This window comes from Bufo bufo, chromosome 4 (genome assembly GCF_905171765.1).
Source record: "Bufo bufo chromosome 4, aBufBuf1.1, whole genome shotgun sequence".
NCBI classification, from domain to species: domain Eukaryota; kingdom Metazoa; phylum Chordata; class Amphibia; order Anura; family Bufonidae; genus Bufo; species Bufo bufo.
The window spans coordinates 211,082,386-211,109,797 of record NC_053392.1 but is presented as its reverse complement, the minus strand read 5'-3'; the positions used below and the strand labels follow the sequence as shown (position 1 = coordinate 211,109,797).

Below are 27,412 nucleotides of genomic sequence, written 5' to 3'. Positions count from 1 at the left end.
GTTCTGCCTGCTTCTCCTGCTTCTCCTCCCTATCTGCTGCTCCGTCTTTCCCTCTGAACTGCCCTCCTCTTCCTCTCTTGTGGGCACCAATGTGACGTCCATCAACACGTCATCATCGTCACCTTCACCATCACTGACATTAGAGATCTCGGAGTAGGCAGTAACAGCAGGGACCACCCTCCTTGGGCTGATCTAGGTACTGTCGTCAGACCACTGGGTGGTGGCCGTTGCTGCCTCCTCTTCCTCATCCGATGCCAAGAATGGCTGCGCATCGGTAAGGTCTGGAATGAATGGGAAAATAATTCCTTTGACTCAAGTGGACGGGCCTATGGTGGTAGTAGTGGTGGTGTTGGTGTCTTTGTTGGTGAACATAGCAGAGAGTGAGGAGGTGTAAATACAGAGGATGAGGAGGGTGCAGAAGCGGAAGGCTGAGTGAGCCACTCAACCAACTCTGGTGCGTCCTTTGACTAATCGCACGCACCTTCTCCAACTTCCCACTTAGGCTCCGGCTTGGTGCACCTGCCCGACCTCTACCACCCCTGCGGAACGGCCTGCCTTTTCCTCTGCCTGTCATTTTCAAAATGACCCTGTGTCAAAATCCCTAGAGAAGAGCAGTAGTTGTGGAAGCAGGTATATCGCAGGCCTCAATCAGTATTTCGTGGAAGCTGGTATATCGCACCCCTCAATCAGTATTTTGTGGAAAGCAGGTATATAGAACCCCTTAATTAGTATTTTGTAGAAGCAGGTATATCGCAAACCTCAATAAGAATTTTGTGGAAACAGGTATTTAGAACACCTGAATCAATATTTGGTGGAAGCAGGGAAATCGCACCACTTGATCAGTCTTTTGTGGAAACAGGTATATCAAACCCCTTAATCAGTATTTTGTGGAAGCAGGTATATCGCACCACTCAATCTGTATTTTGTGGAAGCAGGTATATCAAACCCCTTAATCAGTATTTTGTGGAAGCAGGTATATAGAACCCTTGAATCAATATTTGGTGGAAGCAGGTATATTGCACCCCTCAATCAGTTATTTGTGGAAGCCAGTGTATCGCAGGCCTCAATCAATATTTTGTGGAAGCATGTATATCGCACCCATCAATCAGTATTTTGTGGAAGCAGGTATATAGAACCCCTTAATCAGTATTTTGTAGAAGCAGTTATATCGCACACCTCAATCAGTATTTTGTGAAAACAGGTATATATATCCCCTAAATCAATGTTTGGTGGAAGCAGGTATATCGCACCGCTCAATCATTGTTTTGTGGAAGCCAGTGTATCGCAGGTTTCAATCAGTATTTTATGGGAACAGGTATATAGAATCCCTGAATCCATATATGGTGGAAGTAGGTATATCACACCCCTCAATCAGTATTTTGTGGAAGCAGGTATATCAAACCCCTTAATCAGTATTTTGTGGCAGCAGGTATATCGCACCCCTCAATCAGTTTTTTTGAGGGCCACAGGTATATCACACCCGTTGCAAATAGTTGTTCCAATAAAGCTTGTCCCTCTATATACCTGTGGTATCATAGCAGAACCACACACAACTGCTGCACAATACAAATGCACTATAATATATGTTCTATGTTAGAAAGTATTTTATAGGTATATCACACCCCTCAGTATATCTCACCTATCGATAGCACACCTATACCAGTCCTTAAAAATACTTTTGTGGCCCTATTATCTAGTGTTTGGTGTCCCTAGCAATCTGTCCCTGCTCCACAAAGCAACCTCTCCCTACACTGGCAAAACACAGAATGTAAAATGACTGCCAGATTGGGTTCTGTGATAGGGTGGGGGTGGGTCTATGTGCTGAAACGTCTCAATTGGCTGTTCTGTCCCACCTGATTGATGTGCCATGGGTCAAAGTTCAGCGCAATGCAAAAGAATATGGTGCCGGCGGACATCGCCATGTTTGCATGTTCGGCGAATGGTGAACGAGCAAAGTTCGCAGCGAAACGACCGCCAGGCGAACCGCAAGGCCATTTCTAGTGATGAATGTTGATATCAGAGCAGAGGGGAGTGGAAGTGCTAGTCTGGGAGCCACACAGACTGAATACAGTGGCAGGGACCAGATTAGAATCATCACCACTGCAGGTCAGCCACATCTTGAGGTTTGATTTGGTCTCAGATAACTCCTTTATGGGTCAGTACAGAGATCTCTCCCGTAATCTATTTATACCCAGGACTGTGACAAGTGGATATTCTCTATGTATAGAGGAATGAAGGTTTCTACACCAACAGAGAATGGTATTCTTTACTGTAAAAGCAGTGAGACTATGGGACTCTCTAACAGAGGAGTTGATTATGGTGAACTCAGTAAAAGAGTTTTAGAGGGGCCTGGATGTATGTCTGGAGTGTAATAATATTACAGGTTATAGATACTAGAGATGGGTTTTTGATCTAGGGAGTTATTCTGATTGCCTGATTGGAGTCAGGAAGGAATTTTTTTCCCCCTAAAATGAGGAAAATTATCTTCTACCTCATTTGCCTTCCTCTGGATCAACTTTGTAGGATAATAGGCTAAAGTGGATGGACGTACAGTCAAGTCCATAAATATTGGGACATCGACACAATTCCATTTTTTTTGGGCTCTATACACCACTACAATGGATTTGAAATGAAACGAACAAGATGTGCTTTAACTGCAGACTGTCAGCTTTAATTTGAGGGTATTTACATCCAAATCAGGCGAATGGTTTAGGAATTACAACAGTTTGCATATGTGCCTCGCATTTGTTAAAGGACCAAAAGTAATGGGACAATTGGCTTCTCAGCTGTTCCATGGCCAGGTGTGTGTTATTCCCTCATTATCCCAATTACAATGAGCAGATAAAAGGTCCAAAGTTCATTTCAAGTGTGCTATTTGCATTTGGAATCTGTTGCTGTCAACTCTCAAGATGAGATGCAAAAAACTGTCACTATCAGTGAAGCAAGCCATCAATAGGCTGAAAAAAACAAAACAAACCCATCAGAGAGATAGCAAAAACATTAGGCGTGGCCAAAACAACTGGAACTGGAACATTCTTAAAAAGATGGAATGCACCGGTGAGCTCAACACCATAAGACCAGGAAGACCACGGATAAGAACTGTGGTGGATGACTGAAGAATTCTTTCCATGGTGAAGAAATCACTCTTCACAACAGTTGGCCAGATCAAGAACACTCTCCAGGAGGTAGATGTATGTGTGTCAAAGTCAACAATCAAGAGAAGACTTCACCAGAGTGAATACAGAGGGTTCACCACAAGATGTAAACCATTGGTGAGCCTCAAAAACAGGAAGGCCAGATTAGAGTTTGCCAAACAACATCGAAAAATGCCTTCACAGTTCTGGAACAACATCCTATAGACAGATGAGACCAAGATCAACGTGTACCAGAGTGATGGGAAGAGAAGAGTACGGAGAAGGAAAGGAACTGCTCATGATCCTAAGCATACCACCCCATCAGTGAAGCATGGTGGTGGTAGTGTCATGGCGTGGTAAAGTATGGCTGCCAATGGAACTGGTTCTCTTGTATTTATTGATGATGTGACTGCTGACAAAAGTAGCAGGATGAATTCTGAAGTGTTTCGGGCAATATTATCTGCTCATATTCAGCCAAATGCTTCAGAACTCATTGTACGGCGCTTCACAGTGCAGATGGACAATGACCCAAAGCATACTGCAAAAGGAACCAAAGAGTTTTTTAAAGGAAAGAATTGGAATGGTATGTAATAGCCAAGTCAATCACCTGACCTGAATCCGATTGAGCATGCATTTCACTTGCTGAAGACAAAACTTAAGGGAAAATGCCCCCAAGAACAAGCAGGAACTGAAGACATTTGCAGTAGTGGCCTGGCAGAGCATCACCAGGGATGAAACCCAGCGTCTGGTGATGTCTATGCGTTCCAGACTTCAGGCTGTAATTGACTGCAAAGGATTTGCAACCAAGTATTAAAAAGTGAAAGTTTGATTTATGATTATTATTCTGTCCCATTACTTTTGGTCCCTTAACAAGTGGGAGGCACATATGCAAACTGTTTTAATTCCTACACCGTTCACCTGATTTGGATGTAAATACCCTCAAATTAAAGCTGACAGTCTGCAGTTAAAGCACATCTTGTTTGTTTCATTTCAAAGCCATTGTGGTGGTGTATAGAGCCAAAAATGTTAGAATTGTGTTGATGTCCCAATATTTATGGACCAGATTGTATGTCATTTTCAGCCTTGCAAACTATGTTAGTGTTACTATCTGGTTTCAATTATTTAAAAAATGTAGGTGATATGTTCCCATTAAGTAGCACATGATTAGATTATGCATCTCTACAGAGACAAATGTTGCCACACCAATAAGTAAAATGAATTACTTGTACATTGTGTGATGCTCAAGAGCATACAGAACATATACCAGCAGTCTTGTCAAATTGCAGATAACATACAATTATATGCCAAGTAATGATAAGTATGGGTTGTGCCAAAGAACAACGTTAACACTACTGTGTTTGACAAACTTATCCAAGCTTCATCTGTTTCTTGAAGGCACTGGGTGAATCTATGATATATGGTCATAACATTTGTATTAATTGACAACCAGTTGTCAATTAAAGATGTGCTTTCATTGTCTACTATGCCCACAGAATGTCCTATGCCCTCTACTGAACAGGTAAAAGACAGGACCTTCTGTAGTAGTTCTTCTCATTGAAATGTAATGTTTTCCAGACAGAGACATTTTATTTTTGCTGCAGAAGCAATGGACTGACAAGACCATATCATACATGGGGTTACCCGTTCATTCTTTAATCAGATACACTCTTCCTGGCTGTCTAAGACCAGATGAGATGGTGACATTGAGAAAACTATTTAAACCGGCTCAATCAGCAAACCCAATGTGAGTCAGTAAACAAACGTATAAACAGAAACACCCAACTGTTATTTGATTTGGGGTGATTGTGCTTCTATATCCTGCGACCTACTGATGCATTTGAATCTATCCATCTTTTCTGCACTAGCTCACAGTATTCCAGTAATATCATTACTTATGCCTGAACTGTCTTGCAGCTGGAGATTTGACAATGTGTTGACATTGTTTTTCATAGCTTTCTCTACAATAGTTATTTCATAATTGTTCTCTTTAGAAATTTCACTGATGGTGATAGAACAGATTCTAGGTCTATGAATGCCTTCAGTCTTCTCTCTATTCTGTAAATATCACTTAAATTAGCAGTGAAATTTTCCATAAAAACTGGATCGCCAAAAAAACGACAGCATACCTCTAACCAAGCATATCCCATTTCTCCAGAATCTGTACATGTAGTTAGTATGTAAAGTCTTTAAACCCCTTCCTACCACAAACATTTTGCTTTTTCATTTTCATTTTTTTTTTACTTCTTAAAGGGGTTTTTGTCTCTTCAGAAAATGGCATTTATCATGTAGAGAAAGTTAATATGAGCCACTTACTAATGTATTGTGATTATCCATATTGCTTCCTTTGCTGGCGGGATTCATTTTTCCATCACATTATACACTGCTCATTTCCGGTGGTTACAGCCATCCTGCAATCCAGCAGTGGTGCTCGTGATTGCACATTATAAGAAAAAGGGCCAGCCTCTCAGGTGACTGGGACCCTGGAAGAACACATAGGCTGATGGTTTTTTTCTAGTATGCAAGCATGGCCATGCTGATGGATTGTAGGGTGGTTGCAACCAAGGAAACGAGACGTGTATAATGTGATAGAAAAATGAGTCTAGCCAGCAAAGAAGGCAATATAGACAATCACAATACATTAGTAAGTGCCTTGTATTATCTTGATAAATGCCATTTGCTGAAGTGAGAGAACCCCTTTGAGGACCAACCACTGTCTTTTGTCATGGCTGTTAGAGGCAGTTAACAGATCTTATTTTTAGAGCAGGCTTTTGCTCTACAGCCAAGATTGGAGATAGCTCCAATCGAAATTGTTAACCATATGATTGCTGAAGTCTGTGACCACAACATGATCAAAGGGGATTTTCTCTTCTGATTGGGTCCCAATAATCTGATCGGAGACTGACTAAGCCCTCTGTAGTCAGCCCTGGGGACAAAAAAAGGACCCCAGGACTATAAGCTAAATAATCCTGCCTTTAGGGCACACTACTGTTGCCATAACCACTGCCCATGCCATACAGATACAGAGTACAGGGGTATGCTAATACATTGGAAGTATAAAATAATTTAGCAAGACAGCAATACCTGTGATTATCAAAATGTAATGAAAAAAAAAATGAAATAAAAAAAGCTCACAAAAAATAAGCAATGTTTCTTCTTAAAATACATTTTACGGAGCATACTTTATGTAAAAACTAAAAAAGAAAACAGCTGCATTTATAAGGTATGCACATGACCAAAATAACCTGAACAACTCATTTAACAGTAAAGAAAAAAAAAACTATTTCAAAAATGTATTTTTTTATACTTACAATGCAAAAAAAGGTATGTAAATTACATTTACCCTCAAACAGCACCAAACAATGAAATTTCCCTTGCATAAAACTAGACCTTATATAAGCCATGTCAATGGGAAAAAAAAACATTATGGCTGCTTAAACATGAAGAGGCACTGGCCAGTGGCCACAATACAGTCTGTGTGGGCCTGACACACACTGGCTTGCAACTGTGATTATATCACAGAAAAAGATTAAATAGAATTTTTTTTTATCTGCGAGGTATTTGTGAGTGAGTGACACCCTGTAACGGTATGAGTGGAGGCCTAGCCACTAGCCAGTGGCCACAATACAGTCTGTGTGGGCCTGACACACACTGGCTTGCAAATGTGATTAGATCACAGAAAAATATTAAATAGAATTTTTTTTATCTGCAAGGTATTTTCTGTCACACCCTGTATGAATGGTGTGCACACAGTACTGTCTGTGACTGAGCCTGCAGCCTCTCACACACGGGCAGGCAACTGCAATATATGTATATATATATATATATATATATATATACATATATATAAAAATTTAAAAAAAGCAGACTGATGTACCAGCCCTGAAAAGGGCTTTTTGGGGGGCTGTCAGGACGCTGTCCTTACAGCAGATGAGTCTGTGGACACAGAACAATGCCCTAGCTAACGCTTTCCCTATTGAATCAGCAGCAGCAGCACTTTCCCTCCTCTCACTGAGAATGCAGCTTCCGAATGAATCTAAAATGGATGCTGTCCAGGAGGTGGGAGGGTCTGGGAGGGAGGGTCTGCTGCTGATTGACTGGAATGTGTCTGCTGACTGTGAGGTACAGGGTCAAAGTTTACTCAATGATGATGTATAGTGGGCGGACCGAACATCGCATATGTTCGCCAGTGTCATGGTCTTACCTGCTTGCTGCTCTCCTTCGTTTGACATGTGCTGGCGGCCATCTTGGGTTCTGGGTTTCTTGTAGCCTTCCACCCTGCGGCTCCTCCTTCCCCTGGGAGGAGCTGGATGCCTAGCTCATATATATAGGAGGTCTGTGGCTTCAGTTCCTTGCTTGGTCCTCCTGTGTTCACATGCTTCTAGACTGCTGCTGCTTCTGGTTCCTGATCCTGGCTTCGTCTGACTACCCTGCTGGTTCCTGATCCTGGCTTCGTCTGACTACCCTGCTGGTTCCTGATCCTGGCTTCGTCTGACTACCCTGCTGGTTCCTGATCCTGGCTTCGTCTGACTACCCTGCTGGTTCCTGATCCTGGCTTCGTCTGACTACCCTTCTGGTTCCTGACCTCTGGCTTCGCAAAGACTCTGCTCGGTTTCACCATCCGTTTGGACTTTTGCTTTACAGCTTTATTTTCAATAAAGCCTTCTTATTTTCACTTATCTCTTGTTGTACGTCTGGTTCATGGTTCCGTGACATTAGGGCCAAGCCATGAATTCTGACGGTACAGGGCCATCCTCGCTACCCACGCTGGTTGCCAGACTTGATCAGCAGGATCACCTGTTGGGTCGGTTCGCTGTGGCGTTGCAAACCCTGCTTGAACGCACGGCTCATTTCGCTCCCGTTGCCGATGGGTCGGTTGTCGCTCCTGGGCTCGCTCCTACTGCCGCTCCGGTTGTTGCGCCAGAGTCTACCCCGACACCTGTTGTTGCGCCTGCGGTGTTTCGGGGTATGACCGGTTCTGCCCCTCTTCCACAGCGCTTTGGGGGAGAGCCAACTCAGTGCCGAGGTTTCCTTAACCAGGTGGGCATTTATTTTGAGTTGCTGCCACATGCCTTTCCTACTGAGAGATCAAAGGTGGGCTTCTTGATCTCGCTGCTCTCGGACAAGGCCTTGGCCTGGGCCAGCCCTTTATGGGAGAACAACAATCCGGTGGTTGCCGAGTTTTCCGGTTTTGTTGCTTCTCTTCGGAAGGTATTCGATGTGCCGGCTCGTGCTGCCTCTGCTGCGAAGCTCCTTATGTCCATCAGACAGGGTTCACGATCCGTAGCTGAATACGCCATTGAGTTTCGTACCCTGGCAGCAGAGGTGGGCTGGAATAATGAGGCTCTGGTCGCTGCTTTCTCTCATGGTCTCTCGGATGCCTTGAAGGATGAGGTTGCAGCTAAGGACCTACCAGTTGAGCTCGAGTCTCTTATTTCTTTCCTGATTTTGATTGACACCAGACTCAGGGAGAGACCTTCCTTTAAGGAGAACCTGCGGAGGTCTTCTAACAGATTGGTGCCTACGTTTGCTGTCCCACCCGTGCCTCCCTCTCCTCCCACGCCTCCTGGGGATGACTTGTCTGGGGGTGAACCCATGCAGCTGGGGTTTGCTCGCCTGTCCGAGGGGGAGAGGGCACTCCGGAGACGCGAGGGCCGATGCATGTACTGTGGTCTCGGTGGGCATTTTCGGTTGGCATGTCCAAACCGTCCGGGGAACGCTCGTACCCTGAGATCCTGTCGGGGGCAGATCTTGGGTGGAGTCTCCTCGTCCCCGGTTTCCCGTGTTGACAAACCACTGATCACTGTTGTCCTCTCCTGGGTCGGGGGCTCGGTGACGACCCAGGCGTTGGTGGACTCTGGTGCTGGTGGTTTGTTCATTGATAGTGTGTTCGCTGCCGCCAATTCCATTCCTCTGCAGGCTCGAGGTTCCCCACTGGCTCTTGAGGCGATAGACGGCAGACCCCTTCTGCCGCCACACGTGACTCATGAGACCCTTCCAGTGGGGATAGCCATTGGTGCCGTTCACAGAGAGTCGGTCTGCCTCCAGGTTATTTCGTCTCCACACTACTCGGTGGTCTTGGGGTACCCCTGGCTCCAGAAGCATAATCCGACTTTCGATTGGAGATCGGTCGAGATCCTCTCGTGGTCACCGCAGTGTGGGGCTAGTTGCATCCATGGGTCTGTCAAGTTGCTGTGTACTTCCTCGGACTCTCTGTTGCCTCCTGAATACGAGGAGTACCGGGATGTATTCGATAAGGTGCGCGCGGTTGCCCTACCTCCGCACCGCCCATACGATTGTGCCATAGAGTTACAATCTGGTGCCGTTCCTCCTCGTGGCAAAGTCTATCCACTGTCGGTAGCGGAGAATGAGGCCATGGAGGAGTACGTGAGGGAGGCGCTTTCACGCGGACACATTCGCAAGTCTTCGTCCCCGGCAGGGGCTGGATTTTTCTTTGTGAAAAAGAAGGGCGGTGAGTTGAGGCCTTGCATCGATTACAGGGGTCTCAATCGCATCACGATCAAGAACGCTTACCCGATACCCTTGATTTCCGAGCTGTTCGATCGCCTTAAAGGGGCCACGGTCTTTACCAAACTCGACCTGAGGGCGGCATATAACCTGGTAAGGATCAAGGCGGGCGATGAGTGGAAGACCGCGTTTAACACCAGGACCGGTCATTACGAATCCTTGGTTATGCCCTTTGGGTTGTGCAATGCGCCCGCAGTCTTTCAGGAATTCATCAACGATGTTTTCCGTGACCTGTTGCAGCAGTGTGTGGTAGTCTATTTGGATGACATCTTGGTATATTCTGAATCCATGGAGGCCCACATTCTGGATGTCAGACGAGTGTTGCAACGGTTACGAGAGAACAAGCTGTTCGGTAAGCTTGAGAAATGCGAATTTCACCGATCCCAGGTAACCTTCTTAGGTTACATCATTTCCGCTGAGGGGTTCTCCATGGATCCTGAGAAGGTTTCGGCTGTCTTACAGTGGCCCCAGCCCAGTGGTCTTCGTTCCCTGCAGCGCTTTTTGGGCTTCGCCAATTATTATCGGAAGTTCATCAGGGACTTTTCCATGCTGGCCAAGCCTCTCACGGATCTGACCAGGAAGGGCAGTAATTCCCAGGTCTGGCCGCTCGAGGCCATCCGAGCTTTTTGAGGCCCTAAAGTCCGCCTTTGTGTCGGCTCCGATTCTGTCGCATCCCAACCCTGGGTTGCCCTTTGTCCTCGAGGTGGACGCGTCTGAGACGGGAGTAGGCGCCCTTCTGTCTCAGCGTAGAACACCAGAGGGTCCTCTGCTTCCTTGTGGGTTTTACTCCCGGAAACTGTCTTCCGCGGAGTGCAACTATCAGATTGGTGACAGGGAGTTATTGGCCATCGTGCAGGCCCTTAAAGAATGGAGGCACTTGCTCGAGGGTTCGGTGGTTCCGGTTCTCATCCTGACGGACCACAAGAATCTGACCTACCTTTCTGAGGCCAAGAGATTGACACCACGTCAGGCCAGATGGGCTCTGTTCTTGTCACGTTTTAATTACGTGGTCTCCTACCTACCCGGTTCCAAGAACATCAGGGCGGATGCCTTATCACGGCAGTACTCCGAGCTGTCCAGGGAGGAGTCGATTCCGACTTCGGTCATACCTCCGAATCAGATCCTGGCCGCCATTCGCACCAGCCTGACCTCTCCCCTGGGTGAGCAGATTTTGGCGGCTCAATCTGGTGCTCCCTCTGGGAGACCCAACGGCAGATGTTTTGTGCCTGAGGAGTTGCGCACTCGGTTGTTGCGAACCTACCATAACTCCAAGACCGCGGGGCATCCTGGAAAGAATCAGCTGTCCTGGGCTGTTTCACGTCTGTTCTGGTGGCCTTCCCTACGTTCCGACATCGCCGCATATGTAGCGGCATGCTCCGTTTGTGCCCAGAGTAAGTCCCCTCGGCACCTTCCGTTGGGCCTTCTGCAACCCATAGCCACCGGGGAGCGCCCATGGTCACACCTGGGGATGGATTTCATTGTGGACCTCCCTGCATCCCGAGGCCATACGGTCATTCTCATGATTGTGGATCGGTTTTCCAAAATGTGCCACTGTGTTCCTCTCAAGAAGTTACCCTCTGCACAAGAGTTGGCCACGATTTTTGCCAGGGAGGTCTTCCGGTTGCACGGTTTGCCTAAGGAGATTGTGTCGGATCGGGGGAGTCAGTTTGTGTCCAGGTTCTGGCGCGCCTTTTGCTCCCAGTTGGGGATTCATCTCTCCTTCTCCTCGGCCTACCACCCTCAGTCCAATGGGGCCGCAGAACGATCCAATCAGGCCTTGGAGCAATTCCTTCGTTGCTATGTCTCCGATCACCAAGACAATTGGGTTGACCTCCTGCCTTGGGCTGAGTTTGCCAGGAACACGGCGGTGAACTCTTCCTCTGGGACGTCTCCCTTCATGGCCAATTATGGGTTCCAACCTGCCGTGTTACCGGAGGTATTCTCTCCCCAGGATATTCCGGCTGTGGAGGATCACCTTTCCGTCCTACGTGCTTCTTGGGTACAGATCCAGAAGTCCCTTGAGGTCTCTGCGCAGCGCCAGAGACTCCAGGCTGATCGCAGACGAGCGCCTGCTCCTTCCTACCAGGTCGGAGACCGTGTATGGTTGTCCACCCGCAACCTCAACCTTCGAGTGCCCACTCCCAAGCTGGCGCCTCGCTTTGTTGGTCCCTTCCGAGTGCTTCGCAGGGTAAACCCGGTAGCCTATGCCCTTGCGCTTCCTCCTGGCATGCGGATCTCCAACGTGTTTCATGTCTCCCTGTTGAAGCCACTGGTGTGTAATCGTTTCACTTCCTCGGTTCCTCGGCCTCGTCCGGTCCAAGTGGGCAATCGTGAGGAATATGAGGTGAGCAATATCCTGGACTCACGCCTGGTCCGCGGTCGGTTGCAGTTTTTGGTCCATTGGCGTGGTTATGGTCCAGAGGAGCGTTCCTGGGTTCCCTCCGCAGATGTCCATGCTCCTGCCTTGCTCCGAGCCTTCCACGCACGCTTCCCTCAGAAACCGTTTTGTGCTCCGCGGAGGAGGGGCCCTTGAGGGGGAGGTACTGTCATGGTCTTACCTGCTTGCTGCTCTCCTTCGTTTGACATGTGCTGGCGGCCATCTTGGGTTCTGGGTTTCTTGTAGCCTTCCACCCTGCGGCTCCTCCTTCCCCTGGGAGGAGCTGGATGCCTAGCTCATATATATAGGAGGTCTGTGGCTTCAGTTCCTTGCTTGGTCCTCCTGTGTTCACATGCTTCTAGACTGCTGCTGCTTCTGGTTCCTGATCCTGGCTTCGTCTGACTACCCTGCTGGTTCCTGATCCTGGCTTCGTCTGACTACCCTGCTGGTTCCTGATCCTGGCTTCGTCTGACTACCCTGCTGGTTCCTGATCCTGGCTTCGTCTGACTACCCTGCTGGTTCCTGATCCTGGCTTCGTCTGACTACCCTTCTGGTTCCTGACCTCTGGCTTCGCAAAGACTCTGCTCGGTTTCACCATCCGTTTGGACTTTTGCTTTACAGCTTCATTTTCAATAAAGCCTTCTTATTTTCACTTATCTCTTGTTGTACGTCTGGTTCATGGTTCCGTGACAGCCAGCCGCGGTGAACGCAAACAAGCTATGTTCGCCGGGAACTATTCGCCGGCAAACTATTCGGGACATCTCTACTCCTGACATGCCTGTTTTAATAGCTTCATGCATTCCCCATGTAATAACAATTCTGGAACATCTATTCTTGTATCTCTATGTTGTGCCATTCCTTTATTATTTCTCCTAGAAGTTATGAGTGAATTTTTAGCAGTCTGCAGTAAGGGTATAGAGGAGTGGTAACCAGTTGGGTGTGTGTACCTGCACAGACTCACTCTATCCAATCAGTGCTGCCAGTGTCGGACTGGGGTGCCTAGAGACCACCAGTATAATTCTTTTTGGAGGCCCACCATACGCATACATTCAAATATTACCTGCTCACACAGCAGCAAGATGCTACCAGATGACCGAATATGGGGGTCCCTGCAGCAACTTTAAGAAGGTAGGTCCTGGGGAAAAGAGGATACTGGCTAGTTTTCCTCTATACCTAGAAGTCATCTCAGCTCTGATCATGTCTATAATAATAAACTGGGGAATTTCTTCAATAATCTATCCATTTTTTATATGAACACAGGCTGGTTGAGGTGCTGTACATTGAATATATGTATGTGGCACAGTAAGTCTACTGTGTTATCTGCCACTTGTGCAGGGGGTGATAAACTAGGGGCCCACCAGGGGATTCACCTGTACCCCTGTGGGCCAGTCCAGCCTGAGTGCTGCCATTTTCAGACTGTGCAAGTCCAGGAGAGAGAGGATCGGTTCCCGAAAGGCTGGAAGAGCCGTGAAACGGTCGGGGCTGCCATAAGAGGTAAAGTTACTCAGCCTGGAGAAGAAGCATTTTGTGAACTGTCTTAGAGGACCATGTGGATCCAGATTCTGTTCCTAGGGATGAGCATCGGCATCAGGAAGCTGATCAGAACAGAGGGTCAAAGTTACAGGTCCTGCAGGATCACATGTTGTGGCAGGGACTTGCTGCTCGGTTTGGAGAAACCAATGGATATAGTACATGCTCAGGTCAGTGACTCAGGGGCACGGTATTGATTTGTAGGCTCTGCCGTGTACGCAGATCCTGGGGCACAGTATCCACTTGCAGGCTCTGCTGTGTGTGCCGCCGTGTTAGGATTGTTCAGTTGGACCGGGACTGTGACTCTGAGCCTGGAGTATAGGGTATCCTGTGTATTCTGTTATTGCTGTGTTACAAAGCTACTCCGGCATCTAGGCTGGGAGTAGTAAGGACACGTGAAACAGTGTCGTTTGGGGACAAGGGAAGGGAATGTAACTTTGTGTTGTTCAGTATAAAGTTTCAGTTTTTTTGCACAAATGCTGGTGTCGGTGTCACTTTTCTTGTCTGTGATTTTGCTGTATCCTAGGGGTCCCTCCCCAGTTCACGGTCTTACACAGGAACATGCCCCCAACTTGTTACCACCCCTCTGTTCCCTTACTGCAGACTGCTAGCAATTCATTCATAACTTCTAGTAGAAATAATAAAGGAATGGTACAACATAGAGTCATAAGAATAGATGCTCCAAAATTGTTATTACGTGGGGAATGAATGAAGCTATTAAAACAGGCAGGTCCTGAGTGGTGACAGGTCCTCTTTAAGCAAGTTTAAGATGAAACGATCTCCGAAAGACATAAAGTTAAAGATGACACATTCCCTTTATATTTTAAGCAAAAAATATATATATATATTTTAAATCTTTTACATTTTCAAAATAAAAAAAGAAAGAAGTCCCAAAGCAAATGTTTGGCCCCCCGCATGATTACCTAGTATGTACCTAGTAGCAACCCCTTTGGGGAGTATCACAACTTGTAAACACTTTTTGTAGCCAGCCAAAAGTCTTTCAATTTTTGTTTGAAGGATTTTCACCCATTGTTCCTTGCAAACGTCTTCCAGTTCTTTCAAAGGTGAAACGTCTTCCAGTTCTGTGAGATTCCAGGGTTGTTTTGTATGCACTGCTCTTCTGAGGTCTAAGCACAGATTTTCAATGATATTCAGATCAGGGGACTGTGAGAACCATGGTAAAACCTTCATATGAGAGCATTTATTCAAAGATAGAACAAGATCTTAATATTAGTTACCCAATCTTCATTAGTGTTGAGCGCGAATATTCGAATAGCAATTTTTTTCTCGAATAGTGCTATATATTCGCTATATCGAATATTCATAAATTTTAAACATCTGAAAAAACATGATCCCTCACTGTTTCTTGCTCGTGGGCCAATGGCCCACAAATAAGATTATACCACTATACAGGGAGTGCAGAATTATTAAGCAAGTTGTATTTTTGAGGATTAATTTTATTATTGAACAACAACCATGTTCTCAATGAACCCAAAAAACTCATTAATATCAAAGCTGAATATTTTTGGAAGTAGTTTTTAGTTTGTTTTTAGTTTTAGCTATTTTAGGGGGATATCTGTGTGTGCAGGTGACTATTACTGTGCATAATTATTAGGCAACTTAACAAAAAACTAATAAATACCCATTTCAATTATTTATTTTTACCAGTGAAACCAATATAACATCTCAACATTCACAAATATACATTTCTGACATTCAAAAACAAAACAAAAACAAATCAGTGACCAATATAGCCACCTTTCTTTGCAAGGACACTCAAAAGCCTGCCATCCATGGATTCTGTCAGTGTTTTGATCTGTTCACCATCAACATTGCGTGCAGCAGCAACCACAGCCTCCCAGACACTGTTCAGAGAGGTTTACTGTTTTCCCTCCTTGTAAATCTCACATTTGATGATGGACCACAGGTTCTCAATGGGGTTCAGATCAGGTGAACAAGGAGGCCATGTCATTAGATTTTCTTCTTTTATACCCTTTCTTGCCAGCCACGCTGTGGAGTACTTGGACGCGTGTGATGGAGCATTGTCCTGCATGAAAATCATGTTTTTCTTGAAGGATGCAGACTTCTTCCTGTACCACTGCTTGGTAGGTGTCTTCCAGAAACTGGCAGTAGGACTGGGAGTTGAGCTTGACTCCATCCTCAACCCGAAAAGGCCCCACAAGCTCATCTTTGATGATACCAGCCCAAACCAGTACTCCACCTCCACCTTGCTGGCATCTGAGTCGGACTGGAGCTCTCTGCCCTTTACCAATCCAGCCACGGGCCCATCCATCTGGCCCATCAAGACTCACTCTCATTTCATCAGTCCATAAAACCTTAGAAAAATCAGTCTTGAGATATTTCTTGGCCCAGTCTTGACGTTTCAGCTTGTGTGTCAGCCTTTCTTACCTTGGACATGTCTCTGAGTATTGCACACCTTGTGCTTTTGGGCACTCCAGTGATGTTGCAGCTCTGAAATATGGCCAAACTGGTGGCAAGTGGCATCTTGGCAGCTGCACGCTTGACTGTTCTCAGTTCATGGGCAGTTATTTTGCGCCTTGGTTTTTCCACACGCTTCTTGCGACCCTGTTGACTATTTTGAATGAAACGCTTGATTGTTCGATGATCACGCTTCAGAAGCTTTGCAATTTTAAGAGTGCTGCATCCCTCTGCAAGATATCTCACTATTTTTGACTTTTCTGAGCCTGTCAAGTCCTTCTTTTGACCCATTTTGCCAAAGGAAAGGAAGTTGCCTAATAATTATGCACACCTGATATAGGGTGTTGATGTCATTAGACCACACCCCTTCTCATTACAGAAATGCACATCACCTAATATGCTTAATTGGTAGTAGGCTTTCGAGCCTATACAGCTTGGAGTAAGACAACATGCATAAAGAGGATGATGTGGTCAAAATACTCATTTGCCTAATAATTCTGCACGCAGTGTATTAGCTAAATTGATCGATTATAAATTATTCTTTCGAATATTCGCTATATTGCAAGAAGCAGGGTGGAATCAATCTTGTTATTCGAATTCCCGATTTTTACCCGAAAATCGGGAATGTTCTGAATAATCGTGTGAGGAGTAGATCTTATGAGTGACGTAATCATGTCACGTGACATGTTCCCTGGTTTCGGTTTTGCATTGCTTCCAGTGGAGTTTGGCGTTAGTTAGTTAATTTAATGAAAAATCGGCGATCGAAAATGGCAAGAATTCGATTTCAAAAGGATGAAGAAGAAGTTCTGCTCACTGTAGGTAATATTGTATTACAGCACTATATTTTATTTCATATTGCATGCATGTCAGAACAATATTTAGCAACACTCGATCTACATCAAAATTATTTATATGTAGATTGAGTGTTGCTAAATATTCGTGTATGCGAATAAGAACTACAATGATTCAAACATTTTTTTTATATTTTTTTTCCTCCACCGCCCGCCCCCCTCAATAGCAGATACTACTGATTGGGTATTCTTGTTTCTTCACAGCACTATGTCAGTAGCATTTATTCATGGACGACAGATAAATATCTATCACATGCACATAGCGCGTCCGTTTTCCTGCCATGCGATATATACCACACACTATATACCATCCACACAATATATATAGATTAAAATTTCTGTCCATGAGCTTTTTTTGTCAGACCGCCAGGTTTTGATGGTTCATTTAGCGTTACCCAGGGTGCACCACGGGGATGCAAACCAGCAGTACACACAATACCGTAACTTAACTAGACAGGTACATCGCAGCTTAGCTGGCCATTATCTGATTGCTCAGACCTTACATACATATAATCGCAATACAATCCGATCTTATATCGGTAACTTTAAATCTAATATTTCCCCTTTAACCCTTTCAAGACCAGGCCTATTTTCATTTTTACATTGTTGTTTTGTCCTCCTCATGTTCCAAAAGCCATAACTTTTTTACTTTTCCGTTCACATAGCTATATGAGGGCTTATTTTTTGCGGGACAAGATGCATTTTTTAATGCCACCATTTAATTTACCATGTTTTGCATTAGAAAAAAGGAAAAATAAATATTTGTGTGCCAAAATTGAAATAAATACAAAATTCCACCAAGGTTTTTGGGGTTTTGACATCACAGCGTTCACTATTCACTAAAAATGACCTGACATTTTTATTAAAAATGACCCAAAAAAATTGCAAATCGCGTGTTTTTAATTTTTTCTTCGGTTACTGCGTTCACCGCACAATAATTTTTTACATTTTTTTTTAATAGTTCAGACATTTTCAGACGCGGCGATACACAATATTATTTTTTTAAAATTGTTTATGTAGTTTTATATGTAAAATTGGGAAAGGTTGGTGATTCAAAATTTTAATATAGTGGTGTTTTTTTAAACTTTATTTAACTTTCTTTTTTTACAGCAATTAGCCCCCATAGGGGCCTCGTACATGGGATCTTTTGATCCCCTCTCCTATTCACCATAATAGAGATTTATTACGGTGAATAGGATTTTTACACACTCCATTCTGTGCTGTGCCTCGTGCATAGCTCAGTATGGAGAAAGCCATGGCAGGCCTGAATAGCTTCAGCAGCGTCCAGGCTGCCATGGCAACCGTTTGGAGCCCCACGATTTCACTGCGGGGGCTCCGATTGGAAGGAAGATGGAGGCGCATCAGGTCACAGGTGTCACGATCAGCCTTGATCGCGGCACCTGAGGGGTTGAATGGCAGGGGCGGCGCGATCGCCGCTTCCTGTTAGTGCGGCCGGATGCCGGCTGTATCACCTCCTCCTCCATGTGCGCCAACTTTTTTTTTTTTTTTTTAGTGGTGGCGGACCGAGGGAACAGGTTTACCTGTAATAATGACACAATGTTAAGAATTTACACAAACAACTCATAAATCATAACAAAGGTAAAGATCAAGAAATTCCTATATGGTGGAATCTGCATGGGATTATGAATTATACCAATAGTGGATTTACCTTAAAAAAAAAAAAAAGGGTTATAGATGGGTAAATCTAGTCTAAGTTACAAGGTAGGATGAGGTAACATGGGATTTGTTAGGAAGGTGCCCTATAGGGTATTGTGACTGGGTAAGGGATGTTTAGGTAAACCAAACAACAGTTCAGAAATTAGATAAGGGGTTATTGGATGGTGTTATGTTGGGTATATAATTTTTTATGGCTGCCAGCGTTAGACTGTCTGCCAAGCCGCATTTTGAAGATCTGCTGCCAACCCGCCCTACCTTCCTGTTGATTTAGTTGTCAAGGTAACTTTATAATTAGAAGGAGGCTTAAAGTCTCCCCTTTAACTGTCCTTTTGACTGTGACCACCCCTTTAACAGTGACTTTGATGGTGACCGGCCCTTTCACCGTGACTTTCACGGTGAACGCCCCTTTAACTGTGAACTCCACAGCTCCAGTCAATTGGCAGTTAGGATTTAAGCGAAAGGCTGGCAGGCTTGTATTGGATAATACAGGTCATTTTTTTGGAATATCTTGTGTACGTCGTAGAGAGCCGAGACCCCTGCAAGATTTCTTTCCAGGTAGCAAGGGATGTGTATACCAAGTTTCATTGAAATCGATGGTTGCGTTTTGGAGTTTTTGTGGAACATACATACACACATACATCCATTTATATATATATATATATATATATATATATACAGTACAGACCAAAAGTTTGGACACACCTTCTCATTCAAAGAGTTTTCTTTATTTTCATGACTATGAAGGTATCAAAACTATGAATTAACACATGTGGAATTATATACATAACAAACAAGTGTGAAACAACTGAAAATATGTCATATTCTAGGTTCTTCAACGTAGCCACCTTTTGCTTTGATTACTGCTTTGCACACTCTTGGCATTCTCTTGATGAGCTTCAAGAGGTAGTCCCTTGATATGGTCTTCCAACAGTCTTGAAGGAGTTCCCAGAGATGCTTAGCACTTGTTGGCCCTTTTGCCTTCACTGTGTGGTCCAGCTCACCCCAAGCCATCTCGATTGGGTTCAGGTCCGATGACTGTGGAGGCCAGGTCTTCTGGCGCAGCACCCCATCACTCTCCTTCATGGTCAAATAGCCCTTACTTTCAAAGTTTTCCCAATTTTTCGGCTGACTGACTGACCTTCATTTCTTAAAGTAATGATGGCCACTCGTTTTTCTTTACTTAGCTGCTTTTTTCTTGCCATAATACAAATTCTAACAGTCTATTCAATAGGACTATAAGCTGTGTATCCACCTGACTTCTCCTCAACGCAAATGATGGTCCAAACCCCATTTATAAGGCAAGAAATCCCACTTATTAAACCTGACAGGGCACACCTGTGAAGTGTAAACCATTTCAGGGGACTACCTCTTGAAGCTCATCAAGAGAATGCCAAGAGTGAGCAAAGCAGTAATCAAAGCAAAAGGTGGCTACTTTGAAGAACCTAGAATATGACATATTTTCAGTTGTTTCACACTTGTTTGTTATGTATATAATTCCACATGTGTTAATTCATAGTTTTGATACCTTCATAGTCATGAAAATAAAGAAAACTCTTTGAATGAGAAGGTATGTCCAAGCTTTTGGTCTGTACTGTATATATATATATATATATATATAAAAAAAATGGATGTATGTGTGTATGTATGTTCCACAAAAACTCCAAAACGCAACCATCGATTTCAATGAAACTTGGTATACACATCCCTTGCTACCTGGAAAGAAATCTTGCAGGGGTCTCGGCTCTCTACGACGTACACAAGATATTCCAAAAAAAATGACCTGTATTATCCAATACAAGCCTGCCAGCCTTTTGCTTAAATCCTAACTGCCAATTGACTGGAGCTGTGGAGTTCACAGTTAAAGGGGCGTTCACCGTGAAAGTCACGGTGAAAGGGCCGGTCACCATCAAAGTCACTGTTAAAGGGGTGGTCACAGTCAAAAGGACAGTTAAAGGGGAGACTTTAAGCCTCCTTCTAATTATAAAGTTACCTTGACAACTAAATCAACAGGAAGGTAGGGCGGGTTGGCAGCAGATCTTCAAAATGCGGCTTGGCAGACAGTCTAACGCTGGCAGCCACAAAAAATTATATACCCAACATAACACCATCCAATAACCCCTTATCTAATTTCTGAACTGTTGTTTGGTTTACCTAAACATCCCTTACCCAGTCACAATACCCTATAGGGCACCTTCCTAACAAATCCCATGTTACCTCATCCTACCTTGTAACTTAGACTAGATTTACCCATCTATAACCCTTTTTTTTTCTTCTTTTTTTATAAGGTAAATCCACTATTGGTATAATTCATAATCCCATGCAGATTCCACCATATAGGAATTTCTTGATCTTTACCTTTGTTATGATTTATGAGTTGTTTGTGTAAATTCTTAACATTGTGTCATTATTACAGGTAAACCTGTTCCCTCGGTCCGCCACCACAAAAAAAAAAAAAAAAAGTTGGCGCACATGGAGGAGGAGGTAGAAAATGTGGAGGCACCCATGGAGGAGGAAGAAAATGTGCAGGCCACTTCACCCCCAGATGTTGGTGATACAGAGGCGACTAAGGAGGAGGCCGGACCTTCCCAGCCACCTGATTCCGCCCCCCCCAGCTCCAGAAGAGGAGGAAGAGGTGGTCTACACCCCCCACCGGGAGGGTAAATATGTGCACACATTACTACAGTAGGTGTTTCTGACATTGTGTTTTTAGCACGACAGCGTCGCGCTGATACTCGGCAACATGGTGCCGAGATCTCGCACTCACTGGGATAGTGACAGCACATCCCAGCAAGCGCGTCATAGAAGCGACGGGAGATCCGACTTGGATTCCCGCCAATTCTACACGTGTGCGGCGTTTGTTATGAATCCTGAGGGGGAAGTCCCCGCCGGATTTTAAATAAAAATCCGGCCTGGGTCCCGCCCTCAGGAGCATACCGGGCCCTTAGGTCTGTTATGGGTTGTAAGGAGAGCCCCCCCTACGCCGAAAAAAACGGCGTAGGGGGTCCCCCTACAATCCATACCAGACCCGTATCCAAAGCACGCTACCCGGCCAGCCAGGAAGGGAGTGGGGACGAGCGAGCGCCCCCCCCCCTCCTGAGCCGTACCAGGCTGCATGCCCTCAACATGGGGGGTTGGGTGCTCTGGGGCAGGGGGCGCACTGCGGCCCCCCCACCTCAGAGCACCCTGTCCCCATGTTGATGAGGACAGGCCCCCTTCCCGACAACCCTGGCCGTTGGTTGTCGGGGTATGCGGGCGGGAGGCTTATCGGAATCTGGGAGCCCCCTTTAATAAGGGGGCCCCCAGATACCGGCCCCCCACCCTAAGTGAATGAGTATGGGGTACATCGTACCCCTACCCATTCACCTGCAAGAAAAGTGGTAAAAACACAAATAAACCACACAGTGTATTAAAATATTTTATTTTTCTGCTCCGGAGGCCGCCCCCTGTCTTCTTTATTAGCTCTTTTACCAGGGGGGGGGCTCTTCTTCTTCCGATATCCCGACGGGTCTTCTCCGCTATCCGGGGGGGTCTTCTCAACTCTCCGGGGTTCTCCTTCTGTCTTCTCCTTCTGTCTTGTTGTCTCCTTCTGTCTTCTCCTTCTGTCTTTTTGTCTCCTTCTGTCTTCTGTCTCCGGGGTTCTCCTTCTGTTTTCGCCTCTCTCTGTTATTGACTCGGCGCACCCCGGTTCTTCGTCTCGCGAGACGTCTCGCGAGACGAAGAATCGGGGTGCGCCGAGTCTCGCGAGACGAAGAACCGGGGTGCGCCGAGTCAACAACAGAGAGAGGCGAAAACAGAAGGAGAACCCCGGAGACAGAAGACAGAAGGAGACAACAAGACAGAAGGAGAAGACAGAAGGAGACAACAAGACAGAAGGAGAAGACAGAAGGAGAACCCCGGAGAGTTGAGAAGACCCCCCCGGATAGCGGAGAAGACCCGTCGGGATATCGGAAGAAGAAGAGCCCCCCCCTGGTAAAAGAGCTAATAAAGAAGACAGGGGGCGGCCTCCGGAGCAGAAAAATAAAATATTTTAATACACTGTGTGGTTTATTTGTGTTTTTACCACTTTTCTTGCAGGTGAATGGGTAGGGGTACGATGTACCCCATACTCATTCACTTAGGGTGGGGGGCCGGTATCTGGGGGCCCCCTTATTAAAGGGGGCTCCCAGATTCCGATAAGCCTCCCGCCCGCATACCCCGACAACCAACGGCCAGGGTTGTCGGGAAGGGGCCCTGTCCTCATCAACATGGGGACAGGGTGCTCTGAGGTGGGGGGGCCGCAGTGCGCCCCCTGCCCCAGAGCACCCAACCCCCCATGTTGAGGGCATGCAGCCTGGTACGGCTCAGGAGGGGGGGGGGCGCTCGCTCGTCCCCACTCCCTTCCTGGCTGGCCGGGTAGCGTGCTTTGGATACGGGTCTGGTATGGATTGTAGGGGGACCCCCTACGCCGTTTTTTTCGGCGTAGGGGGGGCTCTCCTTACAACCCATAACAGACCTAAGGGCCCGGTATGCTCCTGAGGGCGGGACCCAGGCCGGATTTTTATTTAAAATCCGGCGGGGACTTCCCCCTCAGGATTCATAACAAACGCCGCACACGTGTAGAATTGGCGGGAATCCAAGTCGGATCTCCCGTCGCTTCTATGACGGCTCTGTCTCCATCGCGGCAAGCCAGCTCGGCGCTGGCTCCCGCGATGGGGCTCGTATGTGCTCAATCTCGCCGAGAAATACAGCGAGATTGACACAAAATCGGGTTCACCTACTGTATAATTTGATATACATTACATATTCACAAGCATCTCACGATCCCCACACCACCCTGAATCTCAGGAGCTGTAATGCACATGTGTAATGAATCTGAAAAATAGCAACCCTTAGTTAACATGGCTGCCTGTTTAGCTGAGTTGCATTTGCACCCCGGTTCACAAACGATTATGCCTGGGGGCAGGGTGTTTGTTGGTCCGTAATAGACTGTCCCTCTGAATCAAGTCACGTCCCGCTGAGCCCTACTCTTAATGGCCGCCCGTGAAGTGGTTAAAAGTGGCAACAATGAGGGGACAACAGAAACTAGTGTTATAGGGGGGGAAAAATGCAACATATTATGTAAACTACAGAAAAAATATTAACTAACAAAATAAATAACATTCTACTCTATCAGAACTATCACTAAGAAAACCTAAATATAATTAATGTAAATATCAATATTTATTGTATTTAGATGTAAATCGCCAATGTTTAAACACATACTGCACACAATGCACTAATTGTCTTGTAAGTAACCCTTATTTAAATCTTTTATTTTTTTTTCCAGTAGTGAACAAGGCCATAAAGGAATTGGAGACCACCAAAAAGCAATTCCTCAAAGATTTTGGGCAGCTTAAAAAAATTCAGCATCAATTCAATAAGAGGTTGCGGCAAATGGAGGAAGAACACCTTCACCAGCTCCAAAAAATTGATACAGTATTATTGGAGCTAAAAAAAAGTTGCCATAGAGGCTTGCTTTCTTATTTTTGTTATAAAAACATTTTTTTCAGTTTGATAACGTGTGCTTTGTTTTTTTTAATGTAATGTTACGGTGTAATTTTAGACATTTGTTGTAAGGCCCCTTTATTCCAGGGTCAGGACAGTCAGCAGAACAGACAGCATTAGGTACATAGTAGCACTGTAGTATACGCCCCACACATAACTCAGCATTTTCAGGACCTACAACAGCAAGTATCGGTAACGGTGGAGTATAAGGCCCACACATAAGTCATCAGGGCCAGGACAGACTTCAGCATCAGCACCAGGTAGATGTTAAGGGTCCAGTATAAGGGCTACACATAGCTAGCTAACTCAGCACGACAGCCAGCAGCAGGTTCGAAGTGTGCAGCAGGAATTTGTTCCCAGGAATGGGCCCCTACCAGACCAGGACAACACCGAAAATAAACTAAGACACCTCTGACAGCATCATGTTGTAAGTGTGCAGCAGGAATGGGCTAACATGAAAAAAAACTACACTATTTGACTTTCTAAAATTTTCATTTAAAATAAAAAAAAATTTTTTAAACAACAAGAAAAAGAAGTACAAAATTAGCTACACACGACACGATGCATTCCTCTGACTGATAGAACTTTCAAGATCGGACACATCAAGTCTGTGGCAGATAAATATTTTTAATAACATTTAAACAATAACAATATCAAACATTTTTACAATAACAGTCATTTTTGGCTTATTATTTTTTTGTTTTCATGAAATGTTTTATTATTTTACGGTTCCTCTGATCCATCCTCCGAACCTTTTTTGAAACCCGCCGCAGAAGCTTATGTAGAGCCAATCGATCCTTTTCTTGCTCCTTCTGGTACTTGGCGATTCGTTTATGGCATTTATTGATTACTGTATGTTTAAAAGAAAAGAAAATATTAATGCAATTTAGTTTATCAGAGAATTAGTGCATTGTGTGGAGTAGGTGTATAAACACTTAAGATTTACATCTAAATCCAAAAGTTACACGTTTATGGTCATTATAGTGTTTTTTAGATTAGAGATAGTTCGGATACAGTTTAATGTTATTTTTTTGGGTAATTTATATTTATTAGCTACTTTAGACACTTACGCCACTTGCACACAACCGTATGCCCTTCGAGACATACAGTCCAAAAAATAAAATCGGATCAATATAGATAATCACATCTACGAATATTTCAGAATTCGTGATCTACAGAACAATCATTGTGCTGCATGCAATATCTACACAAACAACCTATATGCTTTAAGAGAATATTACTTACAGTTAATATGATGTCGTCCTCATCTTTCTCAAATATGTGTCTGAACTTTGACGTACTTCCAGTAGCCATTGTAGTCATTTACTTGTAAAGTTCAAATAGTGATGATGAATGCTTTATAGACACTGGTCACAGTCACTGGGCGGTTCTAGTACTGTAAATTACATCATACGCTTTTTCACGCACGTTTACGTTACCCGCTTTATTTAAATTAGGGACAGCGATAGTGAATAAAAAAAAACGAATATTGTTTGGAACAAAAAAAAAATCTAAATCAAGATTTCGATTATTCCACAGATATTTGAAAAAACTAATATATAGCAATATATTTTTTGAATATTCGCTATATTGCTATAACTTCGTTTTTTAGAATATTCTTCATATTCTAAAAAACAAAGTTATAGCAATATAGCGAATATTCGTAAAATACACATATAGACTGCAATTTAGCTAATATAGTGCTATAATCTTTTTTTATAGTCTAATTTTTTTGTCTCAGAAATGATAGGACTATATTAGCTAAATTGCAGTCTATATGTGTATTTTACGAATATTCGCTATATTGTTATAACTTCGTTTTTAGAATATGAAGAATATTCAAAAAAACGAAGTTATAGCAATATAGCGAATATTCGAAAAATACACATATAGACTGCACTTTAGCTAATATAGTGCTGTAGTATTTTTTTTAATAGTGTAAGTTCAGAAAAGACCAAAAAACGAGACTATAAAAAAAGTTTAGAGCACTGTATTAGCTAAATTATGTGTAAAATATTGCTGTAACTTCGTATTTTAGAATATTCGTAATATTCTAAAAATCAAAGTTATAGCAATATAGTGAATATTCGTAAAATACACATATTAGCCATAGACATAGCCATAGCCAACCAATATGAAAGTGCCTTATACAGTGTAAAGAAAATCGCAATACGCAAATATTTAAATCGCATATTATTCGAGATAAATAGAATAATGATGACTATTCGATTTCGACGAATATAAGTCGAATAATAAATCGAAATATCGCGAAATATCGCAAAATCGAATATGGCACCTCCCGCTCAACACTAATCTTCATGTCTACAAGTATCTGGTCGTTTTGTTTAGAGAACTTTTAAAAAAATTAATTCGCCAAATTTTTAGGGAAAATTTGGTTCGATCCAAATATATTTGCGGCGAATTACGTAAAAAAATTGCTATTTTCTGGCTGCTTAGAGGCTTTATACAGGGAGTGCAGAATTATTAGGCAAGTTGTATTTTTGAGGATTCATTTTATTATTGAACAACAACCATGTTCTCAATGAACCCAAAAAACTCATTAATATCAAAGCTGAATATTTTTGGAAGTAGTTTTTAGTTTGTTTTTAGTTTTAGCTATTTTAGGGGGATATCTGTGTGTGCAGGTGACTATTACTGTGCATAATTATTAGGCAACTTAACAAAAAACAAATATATACCCATTTCAATTATTTATTTTTACCAGTGAAACCAATATAACATCTCAACATTCACAAATATACATTTCTGACATTCAAAAACAAAACAAAAACAAATCAGTGACCAATATAGCCACCTTTCTTTGCAAGGACACTCAAAAGCCTGCCATCCATGGATTCTGTCAGTGTTTTGATCTGTTCACCATCAACATTGCGTGCAGCAGCAACCACAGCCTCCCAGACACTGTTCAGAGAGGTGTACTGTTTTCCCTCCTTGTAAATCTCACATTTGATGATGGACCACAGGTTCTCAATGGGGTTCAGATCAGGTGAACAAGGAGGCCATGTCATTCGATTTTCTTCTTTTATACCCTTTCTTGCCAGCCACGCTGTGGAGTACTTGGACGCGTGTGATGGAGCATTGTCCTGCATGAAAATAATGTTTTTCTTGAAGGATGCAGACTTCTTCCTGTACCACTGCTTGAAGAAGGTGTCTTCCAGAAACTGGCAGTAGGACTGGGAGTTGAGCTTGACTCCATCCTCAACCCGAAAAGGCCCCACAAGCTCATCTTTGATGATACCAGCCCAAACCAGTACTCCACCTTGCTGGCGTCTGAGTCGGACTGGAGCTCTCTGCCCTTTACCAATCCAGCCACGGGCCCATCCATCTGGCCCATC

General features: G+C 44.3%; 1 protein-coding gene across 1 annotated transcript in view; it reads right to left on the bottom strand.

Annotated features, from left to right (window-relative positions):
- LOC120999111 (fascin-like) overlaps positions 1-25,370 on the bottom strand; it is a 125,368-nt gene extending 99,998 nt beyond the window's left edge. The window contains exon 1 of the mRNA XM_040429981.1: positions 25,302-25,370. Within this exon, the coding sequence (XP_040285915.1) occupies positions 25,302-25,370 (69 nt within the window). The remainder of the gene's footprint in view (positions 1-25,301) is intronic.
- Positions 25,371-27,412: the final 2,042 nt, after the last annotated feature.